Source organism: Acartia tonsa, chromosome 7 (assembly GCF_053477335.1).
Source record: "Acartia tonsa isolate MP-2025a chromosome 7, ASM5347733v1, whole genome shotgun sequence".
In the NCBI taxonomy this organism is placed as follows: domain Eukaryota; kingdom Metazoa; phylum Arthropoda; class Copepoda; order Calanoida; family Acartiidae; genus Acartia; species Acartia tonsa.
Genome location: NC_137266.1, coordinates 5,544,023 through 5,562,159, shown reverse-complemented (window position 1 = coordinate 5,562,159; position 18,137 = coordinate 5,544,023). Strand labels below are relative to the sequence as shown.

Here is an 18,137-nt window from a genome sequence, read left to right as displayed (position 1 = left end):
TTAGTATATTCAAACCTAACCTGTATAAAAATATTTAATATTTTTGTACTCTTGCGCTTGTCTTGGAACCCATTTATTGATACTCAATTCCCTTGGTTGGGTAGAGATGTAATAGTTGATAGATATTTATTATGTAGAATGTGTTCTATAAAGAGTTTAATCCCTCAATCAATATGTCTCAATAAAAATATATGTATAATGGAGAAAAAACATATTTTAATGAAACACACTTATCTTTTTAATGCTGTTACTTGCATATAATGGTTTACCTAACCTTTGTTTGTGAAGTGTACACTCATTTGAAAAATCTTGGAAAATGGAAAAGGATTTTTGTAAAAAAATCTATCCTAATCCTTATAATAAAGTAACAGGTTGTTTGTGTGTTTGTATGTTTGTACCGAAGGATCTCACTAACCGCTGAACTGATCGGGTTCTCCTTAACAGGGTAGCTTCTCATAGGTCCCGAGAAGGGTTATAACTATTTTCTTGGGGAGTGGGACACCACTAACCCCCCCCGAAAAAAAAATTTAATTTTTTTTTGAATTTTCTTAACTAAAATAAAAAATGAGGGGGAGGGGGCGGAGCACCCTCCCCAAAAAAAAAAATTTTTGCCCCCCCAAAAAATTTTTTTTTTACTTTTTCTTTCTATAGGTACTGTGATGATTTAATGCTATTGCAATTATATAAATAAGTCAGGGTATGGTTTTAGACTATTTTTATGTCCTACAATATCCCTTTGAATTTAGAGCCCTTAGAAGCTAAGGGCGTAGCCGCTAGTAATATATATAACAATATTAACTCTAACCTTCTAGCAATAAAAATAAAACAAAAAATTACAAAATATTTATTTTTTTCATAATTTATGATGATAATAATTTTGGTAACGATTATAATTATTTAAAAACACTGATTTTATCAACTTTACTTTAATTTAATCAACATTTTATTCATTTTCAATTATGTAAGATCCTATTTAGTTTTCAGAAATGTAACTAAACAATAAGTGATTCTTCTAAAAAAATCACTTATTGTTTTATAATTTGATAAGAATTTGTTTTCAGCTAAATTTTTAAGGATCCTTGAGTGTAATAAAAAAATAAACCAATGAAAGAGAATAAACAGGCTCCCTGAAAACAAAAATTAGAAACAAAATATTTAATTTGCTTGCTGTGTCAAATATTTAAAATCTTGTATTATGCCTTTTGGGTTAGGTTTGGTCATATGTTGATAGTAATCACAAGGGGCTAATGATATACAAGGTTATAAAAAGATTAAGACTGGGAGTTTTGGACCCCACTTTCAAAAAAAGGAATGCTCCCCATTACAACATAATTATTAAATTATGTTTTATATAAAAAAATATTTTGTTTCTCGAGGGTTCTTTTATTTTAGAGAAAATTAAATCTTTTTCATAGGATTGATTATACATATAAATTTATCTTTTAATACACCCTAAGCTTTGGATTAATCTTATTTATGTTATCTTATTTACTTAAATTAATAGAATTTTGTAATTTCAATTAAAATCATTTAAATAAACTTAACAAGCATATAACTGACTTTTATAGCGACATAAATTATAATAAACAAATAGTATAACAATAGCCTAAAAATTTTCAAAAATATATGGACAGATTACAGTTTGATTTCTTTGATGGTTTGATTCCTGCAGAACTATATCGTAAGACTGTGCCATAATGTCATCATAGTTTGTTTTTTTGACTAGAATTTACCTTAATATCTGACCATATATATTTAAGATTAATATTTTTTAGGGAAAAGGATATTTATCCTTCATTTTCAGGGAAGCTTTGACTTTGATGTAGGGATGTTAAAGGCAAACTTATATTGTTTGCGTGGGAGTGGAGTTCCAGGGGGAGATATATGACCCCCTCCCCCCCCAAATATATAATTTCTTTATTCTATTTAGTGTTCTACTTGGTTTCTTTTGTAAATATCCCTTTATGAATAAATTAATTAAGAGTTACAACAAATAAAATTTACATAAAATCTTAAGTTAAATTTTTTTTAGTAGCGAAGCTACTCTATAATTCACTTTGTCTGTCCGTCAGTCAGTCAGTAACGCTATGGGGGAAACGTGATTTTCTCGGCTCCTATTAGAGATAGACAGCTGAAATTTTTAGTGAAGATTACTATGATATATGCGCATCTTATCTGTACATTGTTTTGTCCGTCTGTCTATAAATTGGGGTGCTAGATCGATTCCTAGATTTTTATGTTTTAGGAATTTTCTCAATTCCTGTTCAAGATGAATGGCTGGCATTTTTAGAAATTAAATAAATTCAAATTCTACATATTTCCATCAAGTTTTATTAAGATGACTTTATTGGTTGGGGTGCTAGATCGATTCCTAGATTCTTAGGTTTTCATGATTTTTTCGGTCCCTAAACAAGATAGACAGCTGAAATTTTTAGGGATTAAATAAGTTTAAACTCTACATATTTCCATCAAGTTTTATTACGATACCCTTATTGGTTGGGGTGCTAGATCGATTCCTAGTTTTTAAAGTTTTTGTGATTTTCTTAGCTCCTGTTCAAGATAAACGGGTGGAATTTTTAGTGATTAAAATAGTCATTATTCTACATATTTTGATCAAGTTTTATAAAGGCTTACTATTGGTTGGGGTGCTAAAACGAATTTTTATTTTAACGTTTTTCTTATTAGCTTAATGCTTCAAAAGACCATCATAAAAAGGTTTCGTGATTTTTATTATTGAAGTTTTTTCATAACATTCTGTAAAGATCATTTTTCCCAGATGTCAATTCAAAATTTTTGAGCTTTGCTACAGATGGATGTTGTCATCCTTGTTATATTATGTATGTTTATTATGATTGACATAATTCCCTCTCTTTAAGAAAAAATCAATAGATATTCAAAGTCCAACAATGAGCAATGTAATATACATTATATGATTTATGCTATAAATAATAAGTTAAATAATTTTTTTTTATAAAAATAGTCTTTAAAACTAAAATTTTAATCTTATATTCAAAGTTAGGTATTTAAGAAAATTTTTATATTGTAATTCACAATTATCTGTAATAAAAAAGTTACTTATACACCTAACCAAAAAGGATAAAGTCTTTAATATAAAATGAACAAACTACTGTATAGAATTGTTAATACAGCACAGAAAAACTGGATATGTAGTTGAGTAGTTTGGTTCAGCAAGCTAGTAGCTTGGTTTTGACTTCCACTAACTTGAATCATTTCACTCTTAGAAACCTTCTTGGCTGAAATTTAAAAAAAATATTGAAAGGATATAAACATAATTGACAGTAAACACAAGTAAAACTTACAAAAAAAAATAAAAGATGTAATCCAAATAAAACCTCTTGGTTTTTTTTTCATAATTTTTAAATTACTTAAAATACAAATTCTTAAAAAAGATTATCTAAAAAGGTTTATCTTGATTACCTATATGTTCCGGATTAGTTCTAGCAAAGATAATATTAGACATTTGACTCCAACCATATTCATTCATACAGCATACTCCAACCTAAAAACATTGACAAATGTACAAATTGGTGAATACATTTTAGGAACAATGACATTTATTTGTTGATTTGTTAATTTATTTGCCATTATAATTCACTGATTCAGAGAACAATGGGAGAATTTTCAATATAAAGACAAATAAAAGTAGCAAGTTAATATATTCTTACGTGGGAATGTATAGAGAACAAGGACATATACAACTTTTGATGATATATTAGGAAATATGGGCTGGACACCCTAAAAAATACTTTTTTGTAGGTCATACTGTAGAAGATACAAATGTAATCTAGATATTTAAGCTTAATGCATATATTCCATACTAGTTTCCCTTTCACTAGAAAATAATCTATACTGTTTCTATGTATGTATGTTTAGCAATGATAGTTTTAGTTTATAGTATTTTTCAAAACATACTCAAAATCTTAAACGATGGGTGATTTCGTAGAGAAATGTTACTGTTTTCAATATTTTCAAAATACTAAAATAACCCTAACAATATACAAATTCCCCGATATATTCAAACGACCAGAAATTGAGACTTCACACCTTTGTTAACATTTTCATACGGATAGAAGGGGTCAACTTATGCTAGATTTGGGATGTATTTGTAAGATACTACATATGTTCACATATCTTTACGGTCAAACATTGTCAGAAAATCATAAAAATTCCGGAAAATATTATCATACGAAGAAGGTTTATGGCCTCACTAGAATTTTATGACTTGGAATAATAGAGGTTTGGTGAATAGATTTTTTTTCTATCATCACGCAATCTCGTAGCAAGATTATCAAGATAGTTAATCTTAGTTCTTATTGCTAATTTCGCTTGTTTTTTTATTTTCATTTTGGCAGCATTTCATGCTTAATAAACCAACCAATCACAATTAAAGAAAAAAAGTCTCCAAAGTTGTTATTGCTAATTTATCTTGCTTTTTTATCTAGCGGCAACTTTTGACCTTTCCAGTTACTTTATGTTCTGTTGTGTTTGTAAGTTCAAATAAAGAAATAGGATTTTGTAGATTTATTAATTATGTATTATTTTTTAAAAATGTTATGTAACCCCCCCAATCATATTTCTTAAAATATCTTATACGTGAGTCACACACAAAGTAGAGAAACAGGTGCATATATATTGTTAATGAATTCTGGCGTGGGGGGGGGGGGGGGTTTACAATGATGCATCAGATTCAGAAGTAGCTATTTATTTATCTAATATACCAACCAAAGGTTTTTTTTTATAATATCTATATGTGATACTTAATTTTTCAAAATATTGCTTGACTTTGATGTATCAATGATCAGAAATAGCTATTTATTTATCTAATATAACAAACAAAATTTTTTTTTATAATATCTATATCAGTTACTTAAGTTCTCAAATTTAAAATATAGCTTGAATTTTCTAAAGAATAATTCTTACAACATTTCTGTACGAACACCTTGGCTGACCGTAATATCATGTTACCAGTTACTTACCACCACCCCCCCCTCCCATATTCCGAGGGTTAATCCCCATAAATCATACATTTAAATAAATACAGGAGACTTTATAATAATAATACTCGAGTCCCCTCCCTCCTCTTTACTACTTTAGTAATATAAATAAAGACATCTTCTTAGCTTTAACTTTACCAATTCCGAGCCTAACCAAGGAGAGCGCAAAATCTGTCGGACGACACGAAACAAACAGACCAATGAGAGTTCGAGTTGGGTGGGTTAGCGGAGATTGTTAAATAACAAATTAGCTCTAATAAATAATAGGTTTATTTCATATTGTTCAAACAAAATTGACATATGGTTATTTTTAACATATGGTTTTGTTTTCAATTATAAAGGTACTACAAACTACGCTTGAAGTTAACCAGTATTTCTTGTAATAAAAAGTAACAGGATGTCTTTATAACTTATTGTTTCTTTGGATCGATATGATTTTAACCCCATTTTAAGGGGGGGGGGGGATGAAAATGTATGAAATCTGAGTACTAAGCTTATTGAACTAGCAGAGTCACGGAGGGAGTGGACATTGGACTGTAAATTATATTAGCTTAAAAACTTTGGGTATAAAATGTATTTATCAACTCTGTGATCGTTGCTTAAAGATTATGTGACAATTTAAAACACAATAAAGTTAAGTGTCCAGACATTTTAAACTTAAATTGTAATCTAATGAGGGGTATTTTTGTTTATCATCAAAGTTCCCTTCCTGGGCCCAGCTGAGTAAACAACTGCAACATGCAACATGAGTATTTTATAATATAGCTCTATCAATATCCAGGGAGGGAGGGGACAATGGGCTGTTCATCTCACTAATCATATATTCGTTGGCTTTACAAATTTGGGGACTTTTATTAAGTTTTGAATTTTGATTGGTTTGTTCATTAAGTTGGGTGTCCAACGTTTCAACCACTAATTGTAGTAAAAAAGGGGTAAATTTGTGTATTAATATTAGCGATGTACATCAATTTATCGGCCATTGTCTTATCAATTTAGATCTCTGATCAATATCCTTGTCAACATGCAATTTTATTGGTTTATATCGACTACAAGAAGAGAAAAATTTAGGTTGCAATATCCCCTCACATTTGTTGGTCGGAATGGAAGGGAAGGGGTAAAGAAGAGGAATGAGGGAGATATAAATTTTAGCCCGCCGAATAGTTCACTTTTTAATAGAACATGAAAATCTGATGTAATGTCCAAGTAATTATAAATCCATTTTAAAGTCGATACTATTCCAAAAAAGGACCACTGCACTGTTAAGGACATTTGATAATTAATGACACAAGTACTCAAAGTTTTATTAATAAGTTTTTTTACTCGTAGGTTAAAAAAATTGAATTGTGATTGGTAGGGTCCGAACTTGTAGTGCCCAATCTTTTCAACCAATGTTTTATATTGTATAGATTTTTATTTATAATTTTTGGTGATGTACATCAATGCAAAGTCCAATTTCTAATCCCCTCAGATTCCTGGGTATGAATCATAGATTATTTGTGTGTGTGTCCATTCCATTTTAGAGGCGCTACTACAACGGAAATATTATTACTTGGATGCTGCATCATATTTTCATGTATTCTGATAAAGTGAAACTTATAGCTGGCTAAAATAACCATATCCCCCACCCCCCAATCTACCCACTCCCCTTCTACTAGATGAACTAATGAACAATAAACGAGTTCTGTGTTAGCAAGCTAAATTAACTACAAATTTTCTTTCTCAATATATCCATGTATATTTCATATTATTTCATTGTTTGTCCATTTTTAAAAACCCGGAAGGCAAGTAGGGATTGAACGGACTGTAAAGTGTAAATTATACTGGTACCCAACGTTTTATAATCACGTTTTCTCATTCGTTTGCTTGGACTTATAAATGTATTATTTTTGACAAAATCATACGTCATTTTTTTTGTAAAATTGTTAAATACAGAATACTGTTTAAAGGACATACCTAACCGTAATTGACGGACATACCGTATGTCCATTTCAAACATGTTGATTTTCAAGTTTTTCAACATCAAATTTTTATGCATTATAATTATCTGAATGATATGATTTTTGGAATACAGATTCCTAGAACAACAATGTGTAATGTTATTCAGTTCTGACACTCTACAGGTGTTAATGTTTCTTTGTCCTACTATTTCAGAGCTTCCCTTTCATGGATGTTGTCATTCTGTTTTTATAACTTTTATAAATGCTCAAATTAAAATTAAAATTTAGAAAGCGTAACAACTCTATAATCGTTACCAGAATGTCCATACAACTATTTTAAACATGTTGATTTTTTCATTTTATTACATACAAAATGATATTTTATTTTTCTAAAAAAATAGCTGTTTTAATGCATACAAAAATTATTGCATGAGAATACTGAAGGGGTTGGAAAGACAAAAGTATAAGTACAGATTCTATATATAACATATCTCCGCCCATTTCCCTATCCAATTTAAATTTTAGCTAACAAAAAATAGCTATTTGTTCTGAACGGACGGAACGATCCTAATCATAGAAAGCTTCGCTTAAAAAAAAGCTTATTATATAAGTTTTACAAGCAGAGAATCAATACAAAACAAACAGATTCTATTTAAAAAAAAGATTAATTTTGCAGATTTGTAATTGATTGCTTTCTACCTATTCCCTAGAAAGGTCCAGGCCATGCTCTAACTAAGGATCTCACTAACCGCTGAACCAATGAACAATAAAGCTTCTTAATTAAAAGTGAAAGTTAAATTTTGTTTCTTTTTACTTTGAAACTGCTCATATTTAAACATCAAGTTCCTATTGTAAAGATTTATGGGAAGGGGTGTTAATTATATCTACTGCTGTTAAAAACAAAGCTTTTCTATAATTGGGGTTGGTTTCACGTCCGTCCGTCTGTACATCTAGAACCGATAGATTAAGAAAGTGGAACAACTTTATAATATTAACTTATAATTCTGTTTATACTTATACATTTATATTCTGATTATTCAGTTCTGACAATCTACAAGTGTTACTGTTTGTTTGTACTACTGATTCGCTTTTATGGATGTTGTCATCCTTGTTGATAAACCCTCCGATTTCCTTTATTTGGCTAAAGTTAAACAGAGTTGCCCCCCCCCCCCCCATATCCAATTGAATATGATTTACTACTATTTTCTGCCAAAATAAAGGTAAAAGGTAAAACATGGACAATAATAGTTATTTCTTTCATTGTATTATAAACTGCTTTCCGCGGATATAGAATGTACAATTATACGATTAAAACCAGTTTTTTTTTAGCCCCGAGGTGCCGAAGAAAAAAACTAATTCTATATTCTAATCTCCCCCCCCCCCATGAAAAAAGTTGCTCTTAAGAATTCATTTGTAGTTCAGGAAGGGAGCAGAGAAAATAAGAACGGATTGTTTTTTTCCTATGCCTTGTAAAGTAAATCATATTCAATTGAATATGGGGGGGGGGGTTAAAAAACCCTGTGAACACACCCCCACCCCCATAATCCTATACAATAGGAAGTTTAAATATGAGCATTTATAGAAACAACAAGGATGACAACATCCATAAAAGCGAAGCGCTGAACTGGTAGTACAAACGGACATTAACACTTGTATAGTGTCAAAATTGAATAATCAGATTATAAATGTATAAGAGTCGATGCAAAATTAATTATAGAGTTGCTACGCTTTCTAAATCTTACCTAATTACTGCAGGAATCACCATGCAAAGTTTGAAATCGTAGGACAATTCTTACATGCCTAAATTAACTAAAAAAGCTATCCGTTACGGACGGACGTACGGAGTGACGGACGGACCGACCCTAATTATAGAAAAGCTTTGCTTTTAAAAATTAACTTTTATGTGAGACAATGTTAGATATACCTTGGTAAGAATGGTTTCTAAGGACCAATTTTTAAAAGCGAAGCTTTTCTTTAATTAAGGCCGCTCCGTCCTTTACTGATATCTCTTATCATAATTTTCTTTTCTATAATTGGGGTTGGTTGCACGTCCGTCCGTCTGTACATCTGGAACAGATAGATTTTTTAGAATTTAGGCATGTTAGTATTGTTCTATTGTACAATTTAGAAAGCATAGCAACTCTATAATATTCACTTATAATTTTGTTTTTACTTAAACATTTATATTCTGATTATTCAGTTATAACAACAGACAAAATACAAGTGTTAATGTTTGTTTGGACTACTATTTTGCTTTTAAGGAAGTTATCATCCTTGTTTTTTATCTCTCATTTTATTCTTAATCCTCTCCCATATGTTGACCCGTTTAAGATGACCCCTTCTTAAGTTACACCCCTTCCCCCTGTAATCCTAAAGTCAATTTCCATCATCGATTCGTGGGATAACTGTTAAAGAGGGGGGGGGGGGGTGGAGTATTATCATAAGAACCTCATAAAAAGGAGGGAAATTTTAACTGAAGATAAATTTTTTTTTCTGCAGTGCTGCTACTTTACAAATACGAACTGTAAAATTACAAGTCAAACAAGATAAAGTGGTTCTTTGACAATCACTATTTAATCTGGACAACATTTTGCTTCAGTAAACAATGTTTATAGTTTATAATGACGTGCATATTAAGTAAATATTAAGTAAAAAAACCTTTAAGTGTTAAAAATCTTATCTATTATACAAATTTTATATCTATTTAAATTTTTTTCATGTATATTTCAACAAAAAAAAACTTTTGCTAGAAAATTTTTTTGTAATATGCGAAGGTTCCGTGATCATATGAACATGCTATTTTATTTGAGAAATCCAATATTTTTTAAAAAACTCAAATTGCCCAATAAAATTAAACGGTCTAGCTAAGTTTTTGAAAGGGATAATTAGTGATTTACAACGATATCCCGGCCGTATGAAAATGTATAGCTATTTCAATATTTATCATATACCAATTTAACCCCTTTCTTTCACACGTTTAACCCCAGTATGAAAATTAGGGAATTTAGCAATATTTGGCACCAATTTTAATATTTTGAAGCCTTAAATTAGTTTTTGAAACTAACGATATGACTGATGTTTAGTATAAATATTTATTGTTTGATCAAACCATAGAATAAACATTGTATCTATGAACATATTGCATATTTATTAGGGTTTCTTAAAATTTAAATTTTATGTACAAAACAATTATAAAATTAAAAATCTTTCATAAAAAATTACAAAAATTGTTATTCATATCTCTTTTATTTCAATATTATCAAATTTAATAGTCTTTTTTCTAGATTAATTTCTGTTAGGAATATATCCTGATTTTTTTCAAATGTTAAAATTAGATTTCAGTTCTGTATATGCATATATTACTGAAGGAACTCATTACTTTTGCTTTGAATCTTTGAAAAGAGTAACATATTTTAAGTTATTCTATGCTTCAATGACATATTAAATTTTTTCAAGATTCAAATTTCAAAACTTTTATTTATCTGATATACACATTTGTCTTTATTTTTTTTTTTTGTAAAAAGAAAAATCAATAGCTTTTTTTAGAAAATGAAAACATGTCTCTTTCGTGAAATTTTTAGCTCATTTATATTTTTTTCAATTTTCAAATTTTCTTTATATATGCCTTTTCAATTAATTATTTTGATTAAAACTTCAGTAATATTATGAGTTAAAAATATAAATATCTTTCCCTATTATTGAAACTGTAGATCACTATATGGTAAGGATATTGTAACCCTCTCATGGTCAGATTTACATACCATTATGCAAATTATTTCACTCATCCTGTCATCTCACAGTCACTATTCATTTCAAACACAATTTATTCTTAGATTGAATTAATTTTAAAAAGGATTATGCTTAATAGGATTCCTTTTCTCTGAAAATAAAATTCTTGTAATAAAAGTTCAAAATCATAAATTTCATTAAAATATCTGTTAAACCCTTTTAACGCTTAAAGAATTATTTTAGAAATTCAGAAAAAACAGAATCCCAAATATGCAATAATATTATTTTGAAAAAAGAAATGTACTTCTTACACTCCTTGTTTGTAACCCAAAGAAGTTTTTTCGTGGATCTAATTTTCTATATCTGTGTTATTTAAAAGTTTTGATGTAAAACTAAAGTCAACCAAGAAGCTGGGTCACTGGATTCAACAGACAGATGCTAGACAAACTGAAATTTGTGAAGAATTTGCATAAAATGAACCTTCCTTGAATCCAAAACAAGTGATGATGTGCTTTCTGTTGTAAGAACCAATTCTTTAATCAATTAGCTTCTCATTTCTACAACAAGTTGAATCTTTAACATGATAAGTTTCTATCTACTTTGTATAATGAGGTAGCTGTTTTCTAAGTTTGTTAAGGTGTAGATGACACATAACAAATGTCAGAAATTCTAAACTTTTTCCTTGGCTAAAATGCTTCCCAAGAGAAAAAAAATTTAGATAATGCTACCTAACAAACTTGTACTCTATTTGCAAAATTGTATTTATCAAATTGAAATATATCATTTTATTTTACATGTATTATATCAATCATCACTTGGTTTTACTATAAACTTTTGCTTACAAAATAATGTCAAGAATGTAGAGCTATGAGTAATGGTAAATTTAATAAAGGGGAGGTTGTAGGGAAATATGATAAACATTTCTTAATTTGCCTTAAAATTCCATTTTTGGGATGTTACTTCAAATTCTTTCCACCCTTCCTTGCCATTCTTGTAGCAGAGAAATAGAGGGACATAATATTATATTCTTAACCTGGCTAATTTAGTACTTATATTTGCTAGCTATAAAAGTTCAGAGTTTATTTCAAAACATTACAAATGGAGATATTTCAAGATATAAAATAACTTGATTCCAACATTTTTTTCAACTTAAGCTATAACAGTAATATTATATGAACATCTACTGTTGACCTACAGTTTTCTTTTTTATACCTTAGTTAAGTTTTCTTTGCAAAACACATAATTCAAATTATATAGCTTTTAATTTGCACAGTGTTTAGGTATGGTTATAAGATTTACAACATATTATTCTTCAATAATAACAAACTAAAACATTTCAATTATGGGTACTTTATAGTATTCTAAGTACCAGATATTGGCAAATAAAGACATATGCTGCACTTTAATGGTTCTATTTCTACCTAATCTACCCCTAACTCTGTTGAAGTGCATAAAATTGTTTAATGTTTTGTTGATTCAGCAGGTTCATATTTTGATGTTTCATATTAATTATGGCTTATATAACATATATTGTTTGGTAGGATTGTTAATATCAAGCATAATATATTCAAAAATTTAATATTTTCTTCTACAGCTAAAAGATTTGCTACATGCAAAAAACGCTTGAGCTTTGAGTCCTGAGATTTAGGAAAATATATGAGTAAACATGGAGAAAATCTCTTCAGCAAGATATGGAATTTATATCCCCAGCTAAATCTGATTTTAAGTTGATTGTACTAAATTTAAAATAGACTTTAATATAAGGAATGTTGTATTTTTTGTATTATTCTGTCCTATTTTAGTTATATTTAACTTAACAAATATAAAACATAAAATAACTGCGAAAAATACTTTTATTTTATTTAGTTATTAAAGAATGCAAAATCGTATATCTAAAAAAATGCTAAAATGGTTTTCACAGCTAGATATTCATTATTTTATCAAAGAACAAATTTGTTGGTAGGTATTTTCTGAAGTACGGTTGTAAAAAAAACCAACCCCAAAAATGAATTTGTATTATTCAAGTTTTTTTTTATCCATTACTAGTCAGAGTTTGTCAAATAAGAGATAATTTATATATTAATATTGATCCTTTATTCCTGAAGACATACTGCAAGGATGCACTTTCTAAAGTCTAAAGTGTGTAAACTTTTGTTAAAGGTAATGAGCATGCAACCTAGTTTTTAAATTTTACACTCCCTCCCTGTCTTTCTTTTTTTCTCTCTCCTTAATTCACATCTTTCTATCTTTTACTTTTGTATTCCTTATTTAACCAGTTAAGGTAACTTTAATAGGGTTTCCACAATTTACATAATATACTGACCATTTAAAAGTAAACATGCAACTTTAATTTCATTTTCAATTTCAAATGCATTTTTGTAATAGAAAATTGTTATTTTATGGCAAAAAATAGAAGACTCTTTTATGATATGCATTGAAAATACTTTTTACCTAAGGCAGAAAAAATCTAATGACTAATAGAGACAATGAGCAAAAATAAAAAATTCTTTTTTTAATATCTATCTTTAATTCTTTTGATTAATCTCAATTTATGATATTCATTTGATGACCTTAAACACTGCACTCTTTGATGAGGTACAACTATTTAACTTTTCACAGCAATAAAAAGATAGACAGATAGTAGCATAGAAAATAGGTAGATATAAAGTTTTGCCTGCAATCAAAAGATTAATTTGTCATCCCTTGATCTGCTAAGCTTTGTAGTTTGACAGAGATCAAGGGTACAGTCAAAGTGCACAAATTAAAGTTATAAAAAAACAATTCTTATTTCTTATGCTTTTATTTTCTGCCTTTAATTTTACATATTGAAGACTTCCTCAACATCTATTATTTGGCAAGACAGAAGGAAGCAATTTAGTCATCTTATTTTTATTAAATGTAAATGAAATTTTCATAATGAATATATCATATAAAAAACATGTCTCTATTCCAAAACAGTAAAAAACTAAAAAATTTTCCCTAACTTTGCTTGATAGAACTTTGTTAATTTCCCATAGAATTATGACATCAGAATCAGATTTGTTCTGTATTTGGCGGTTCCTTGTGTCACTTGATTTGACAAAAGCACACAAAAGTTAAGTTTGTAATATGTGTGTGAAATAAGGAAATAAAGATCATGGGAACTACATTTTGTGTGTGTGAACCATCAGAACACATTTTTAACTTGCAATTGCAATTTGAAAGGAAACTCTTTAGTTACAAAATTTAAACAAAATGTAATCATATACAAAAACTGTCAATCTGTATGTATGTAAGTGCCAAGAAATCACATCAGGAATGCTAATTTTAATAATTTTTATGGGAGTTTTTAATTGGTCCAGATTATTGATCCTCAGGTGTAAAGTACCACTTTTTAAGAAAAAAATATTCTTCATAAAATATTTTTGTGTTAAAGAGACCATACTACTTTTTTGAGTGAAGTATATTTCAGTTCAACTGTTTAAGCTGTAAGTGTAGAGATAGTGTGGCGTAAACTCTTTGCATGTATTAGGAAACAAAGAAAAATTTTAAATGGGAAAACTCTTTTAGAGGGTGACTGCAAACGATTGTATCTAAGTGTCAGCTTTTGAGATTATTTATCCTCTATGAATTAATATATTAACATTGCATCTTTGTTAATTCACTCATTCTTTTATATATATATTATACATATTTTATGAAAATTATTTTTATATATTTTTTGTTCCTGATTTATTTCCTGGCTTGTTCTAATATTAATCTTTCCATGTATTTATCTTTTATTTATCTACAAAACTAACCTGATATTTGGCCCCTAATTCTAGATTGTGCAGAACAAAAGAGAAGTTTTGCCCTCTGGACATATCACAATCCTGGTTCTCAATCATTCCTTGAAAAAAAAAGAATATTTAATTTCAGAAAAAAATAGAAGAAAATAAATAATTTCATGCATATATACTAAATTTCAATTTGTATTCTAAAGTAAACCCTTAAAACGACAGACAAACTTGTATCTTGAAAAAATCTCAATAAAAGTAAAATTGAAACGTTTTTCCTTATTGTATTGTGCAAGTGTTTGGTATAAGATTTACAGCTTATGATATACATAGAATGTTGACTTCAATTTTTCTTCATTCCAAAGCAGTTAGATATATAATGTTCATTCCAAATTTAAATCTAATACTTCAATTGAGAAGAATACATTGAAAATGTGACTACATAAAATACAATAATTTAAAGACTTTGAATTTAAAAGAAAATAATTAAGGGAAAAAAGAAAACTAAATATAAATTCAGATATTTAAATAATGAATGCCCTTTATTTATACAGATAGATGTATAGCTAGATGTCTGGTTACCCTCTTACCTGGTTTCACAGGAATTTCAACAACTTTTTCTCCGAACTCCACAACAGAGTTGCTTTCATTCTCCTACAACAAAAAGTTTGAATGTTTTGAATACTTGAAAATAATAATATAATTTGTGTCAGTAAAATATTTGTTTTCTAAATATTGACAATTTTTAAGTTATTCCAAATTAACAGAATACCAATCTTAAGATAAAAATAGAACAGTAGAACAATATTATTAAAAACATATAGAAATGCTTTTATTTGTTATATGTTTTCATCTGAATAAAATAGATGAGATAAAAGATAAGATTTATCTAATTAGTTGGTTGTGTAATCTATTCAATAGTGTCATTAACAAAAGAATACATATTTTTAGAAATGAAGCAACTCTGTATTTTTCCATTAATTTATTGGGATAACAAAGATCTAAATAAACCTCGGATCATGGAAAGGAAACGAAGTAGCGTATTTCATTGTATTTTCACAGTAGCATTTGATAATTTATCTTAGTTTAGGTTAGTTTAGGTAAATGTTGATTATGGCCGCGCAGGGTTAAGAAATTGGCCCCACAGGGTCAGAGTCCCCAGCAGTGGCTAGAAATAGAAGAAAAGCTACTGTGAAAATACAACGAAACCCGCTACTTTCTTTCAAAATGTTTTTCCTATACATCAAATGATATTTACATTATTCAATTCTGTGGAGACAAAAGTCAACAATTATTGCTTATTAACTTCCTTGTTTTTGTATTATGAAACATCCAATAAGATAATGTCAACAAATATTCCAAACTTTTATCATAATGGAATTCTTCTTTTCATCTACATAACTCAAACTATAAACTATTATTTATTGACACTGTTATAATGGAGCCTGTTCAGACAAATGGAAAATATTTTAAGCATAACTTTAGTCAAAAGAGAACTATGGTGTTTATGTAAGGATCTAAAATATATACACCTTCAAATATACTTTAAGAAATAATATTGTAACTTTCCACAATCAAAACAATAATATTAACTAAACATCAAACTTAAATTTATAAAACTTTCATCAAAATATATCTCCTTGACCTTATTTCTCTGGTATCAGATCTTTAATTAACTATCAAGCTTTAATTAAAATTACAGTGTGTGAGGCAATACATCAGGTTAAAGTAAACTTAATCTTCTATAATAAATTTATTTAATCCATTATTTTCTTAAATGAATTACAATTTAAACGGACAATTCAAAAAGATTATTATTATTATTTGATTCTTTATTTGTCTTTATCATTTACTTACAAAGATTACATTAAAAGTATAACAATATTAATTTAAAACTCATTTAAAATATTCAAGTTGGGTAAAAATTGTTTATGTACACATATATAAAAGAATAGCATTTCAAAATTACATTGGTTAAATAAAAAAAATTTTTACAATCTGTGACATTCCCTTCGTTCAGTCATATTTTAATTCCTCAGATTATAATGTATCACATTTAAGGTGTGATTGGCAGACTGAATAAAGAAAGGAGGGGCGGGGACAGTTTTATTAAGAGCAGAATGCTCTAAAACTGTTAAGTACAAGGGTCGCCAGAGGATGAATTAAGGATAATTTTCGACTGGTCCCTTACCTTATTATTGCCCCTATAACTCAAGTCACAGATCCTGGGCAGGGACAGTTTTATTAAGAGCAGAATGCTCTAACATTGTTAGGTACAAGGGTCGCCAGAGGATAATTTTTGACTGGTCCCTTACCTTGGTATTGCCCCTATAACTCAAGTCACAGATCCTGTGGTATTCCCCTAGCCCAGTCATCAATAAAGCCTCAAAAAAAAAAAAAAATAGTGTATCACATATAAGATGTGTTTAGCAGACTGAATTAAGATGAGAGGGGCAGGGACAGGTATTCTGATAATAGACAGCTCTGACCCTGTTAGGTTTAAGAGTCGCCAGAGGATCATTATCGACTGGTCCCTTACCTAGGTATTTACCCTGTATAGCATACTTGAGCTGACTAACCGACAGTGTAGAGATAAATTTTATCCAGGGTCAAATTGTATTGTTGTTAATTTTTCATATCCTAGCTTATAACTTTTATTTTTAAGCAAAAATTTCCTTTGAAAGGAAATGAATTCAAGTAGATTTGAATTTAATGGAAGCTTTTTTTTCAGTCTTGACTGAAAGATGAAAAATAACACAAGAATAATTTCGATATTCAATACAGTTATGAGGTTACTGGTGAGCGTTTTTGGAACTCCTACTAACAGCCAGCTTGACTCAAAATTATGTTCAATATTTTGTAGAAGGTTTGTGAAGTAGTTGGCAGTAATACCAGTGGTGACAGGACAGTCCAGATAAAAGTGCTGGGCAGTTTCTTTGGGTGCGGGTAGATTCCTGTCCAGTCTACAAAGTGTACATTCTGGAGACTCTGGCCTAAAATTAGCGATATTGGCATTAAAATAGTGAAAATTGTTTATTGATTTAAACGAGAAATCTCTTATGTTTATAGGAATAAAGGACAAATTCCAAACTTTTTGCCATTTACGCTCTCTCTCTATGTCAAATTCTCTGATTTTCGCCCAGTTATACCTATTTAAATAAGTCTTACACTTTTCTATCCTCTGTTCATCATTTGATAAGAAGTAACGAAAATGTTTTGACTTTACTTTTGGCTTTAAAAACAGGGAACTAATTTTAGTTTGGGGTTTTGAAAGTTTACACCTATATATAGCAATATTGTGCTGAACAAATCCCCTAAGTCTCAGAAATTCCATGTAATTAAAATTGACCTTTGATTTGATGTTAAAGTTTCTATAATCTAGACATACATTATCAGTATTTAAAAGGTCTCCAAAGCAAATTAACTTAATATCATTTTCATAACGTAACCATGTTGTTTCTGTAAAAATAGCCCTGCTTACCATTTGTTTATCACTATTACAAAAATAATCATTTTTAAAAATTCTCATGTCTTTTATATTGTTATGTTTTAGCCAAAATGAATTTGAAAATATTGTATATGATTCAATAATTCTTGATAAAATGGGATTAATATTCTTATCTAATTTTTCATAAAAATAAAATGGATCATTTGCTTGGCATCTTGTATTTTTTAATTCTGAAGACCAAGTATCAACTATG

The 18,137-nt window shown here is 28.9% G+C and overlaps 1 protein-coding gene across 1 annotated transcript in view; it reads right to left on the bottom strand.

Annotated features, from left to right (window-relative positions):
• Positions 1–1,905: 1,905 nt before the first annotated feature.
• LOC145324728 (limbic system-associated membrane protein-like) overlaps positions 1,906–18,137 on the bottom strand; it is a 52,994-nt gene continuing 36,762 nt past the window's right edge. Inside the window, exons 12-15 of the mRNA XM_080167331.1 lie at positions 15,027–15,090; positions 14,461–14,549; positions 3,439–3,520; positions 1,906–3,254 (exon numbers count right to left, since the gene is read on the bottom strand). Of these exons, the coding sequence (XP_080023457.1) occupies positions 3,106–3,254; positions 3,439–3,520; positions 14,461–14,549; positions 15,027–15,090 (384 nt within the window). The 3' untranslated portion in view covers positions 1,906–3,105. The remainder of the gene's footprint in view (positions 3,255–3,438; positions 3,521–14,460; positions 14,550–15,026; positions 15,091–18,137) is intronic.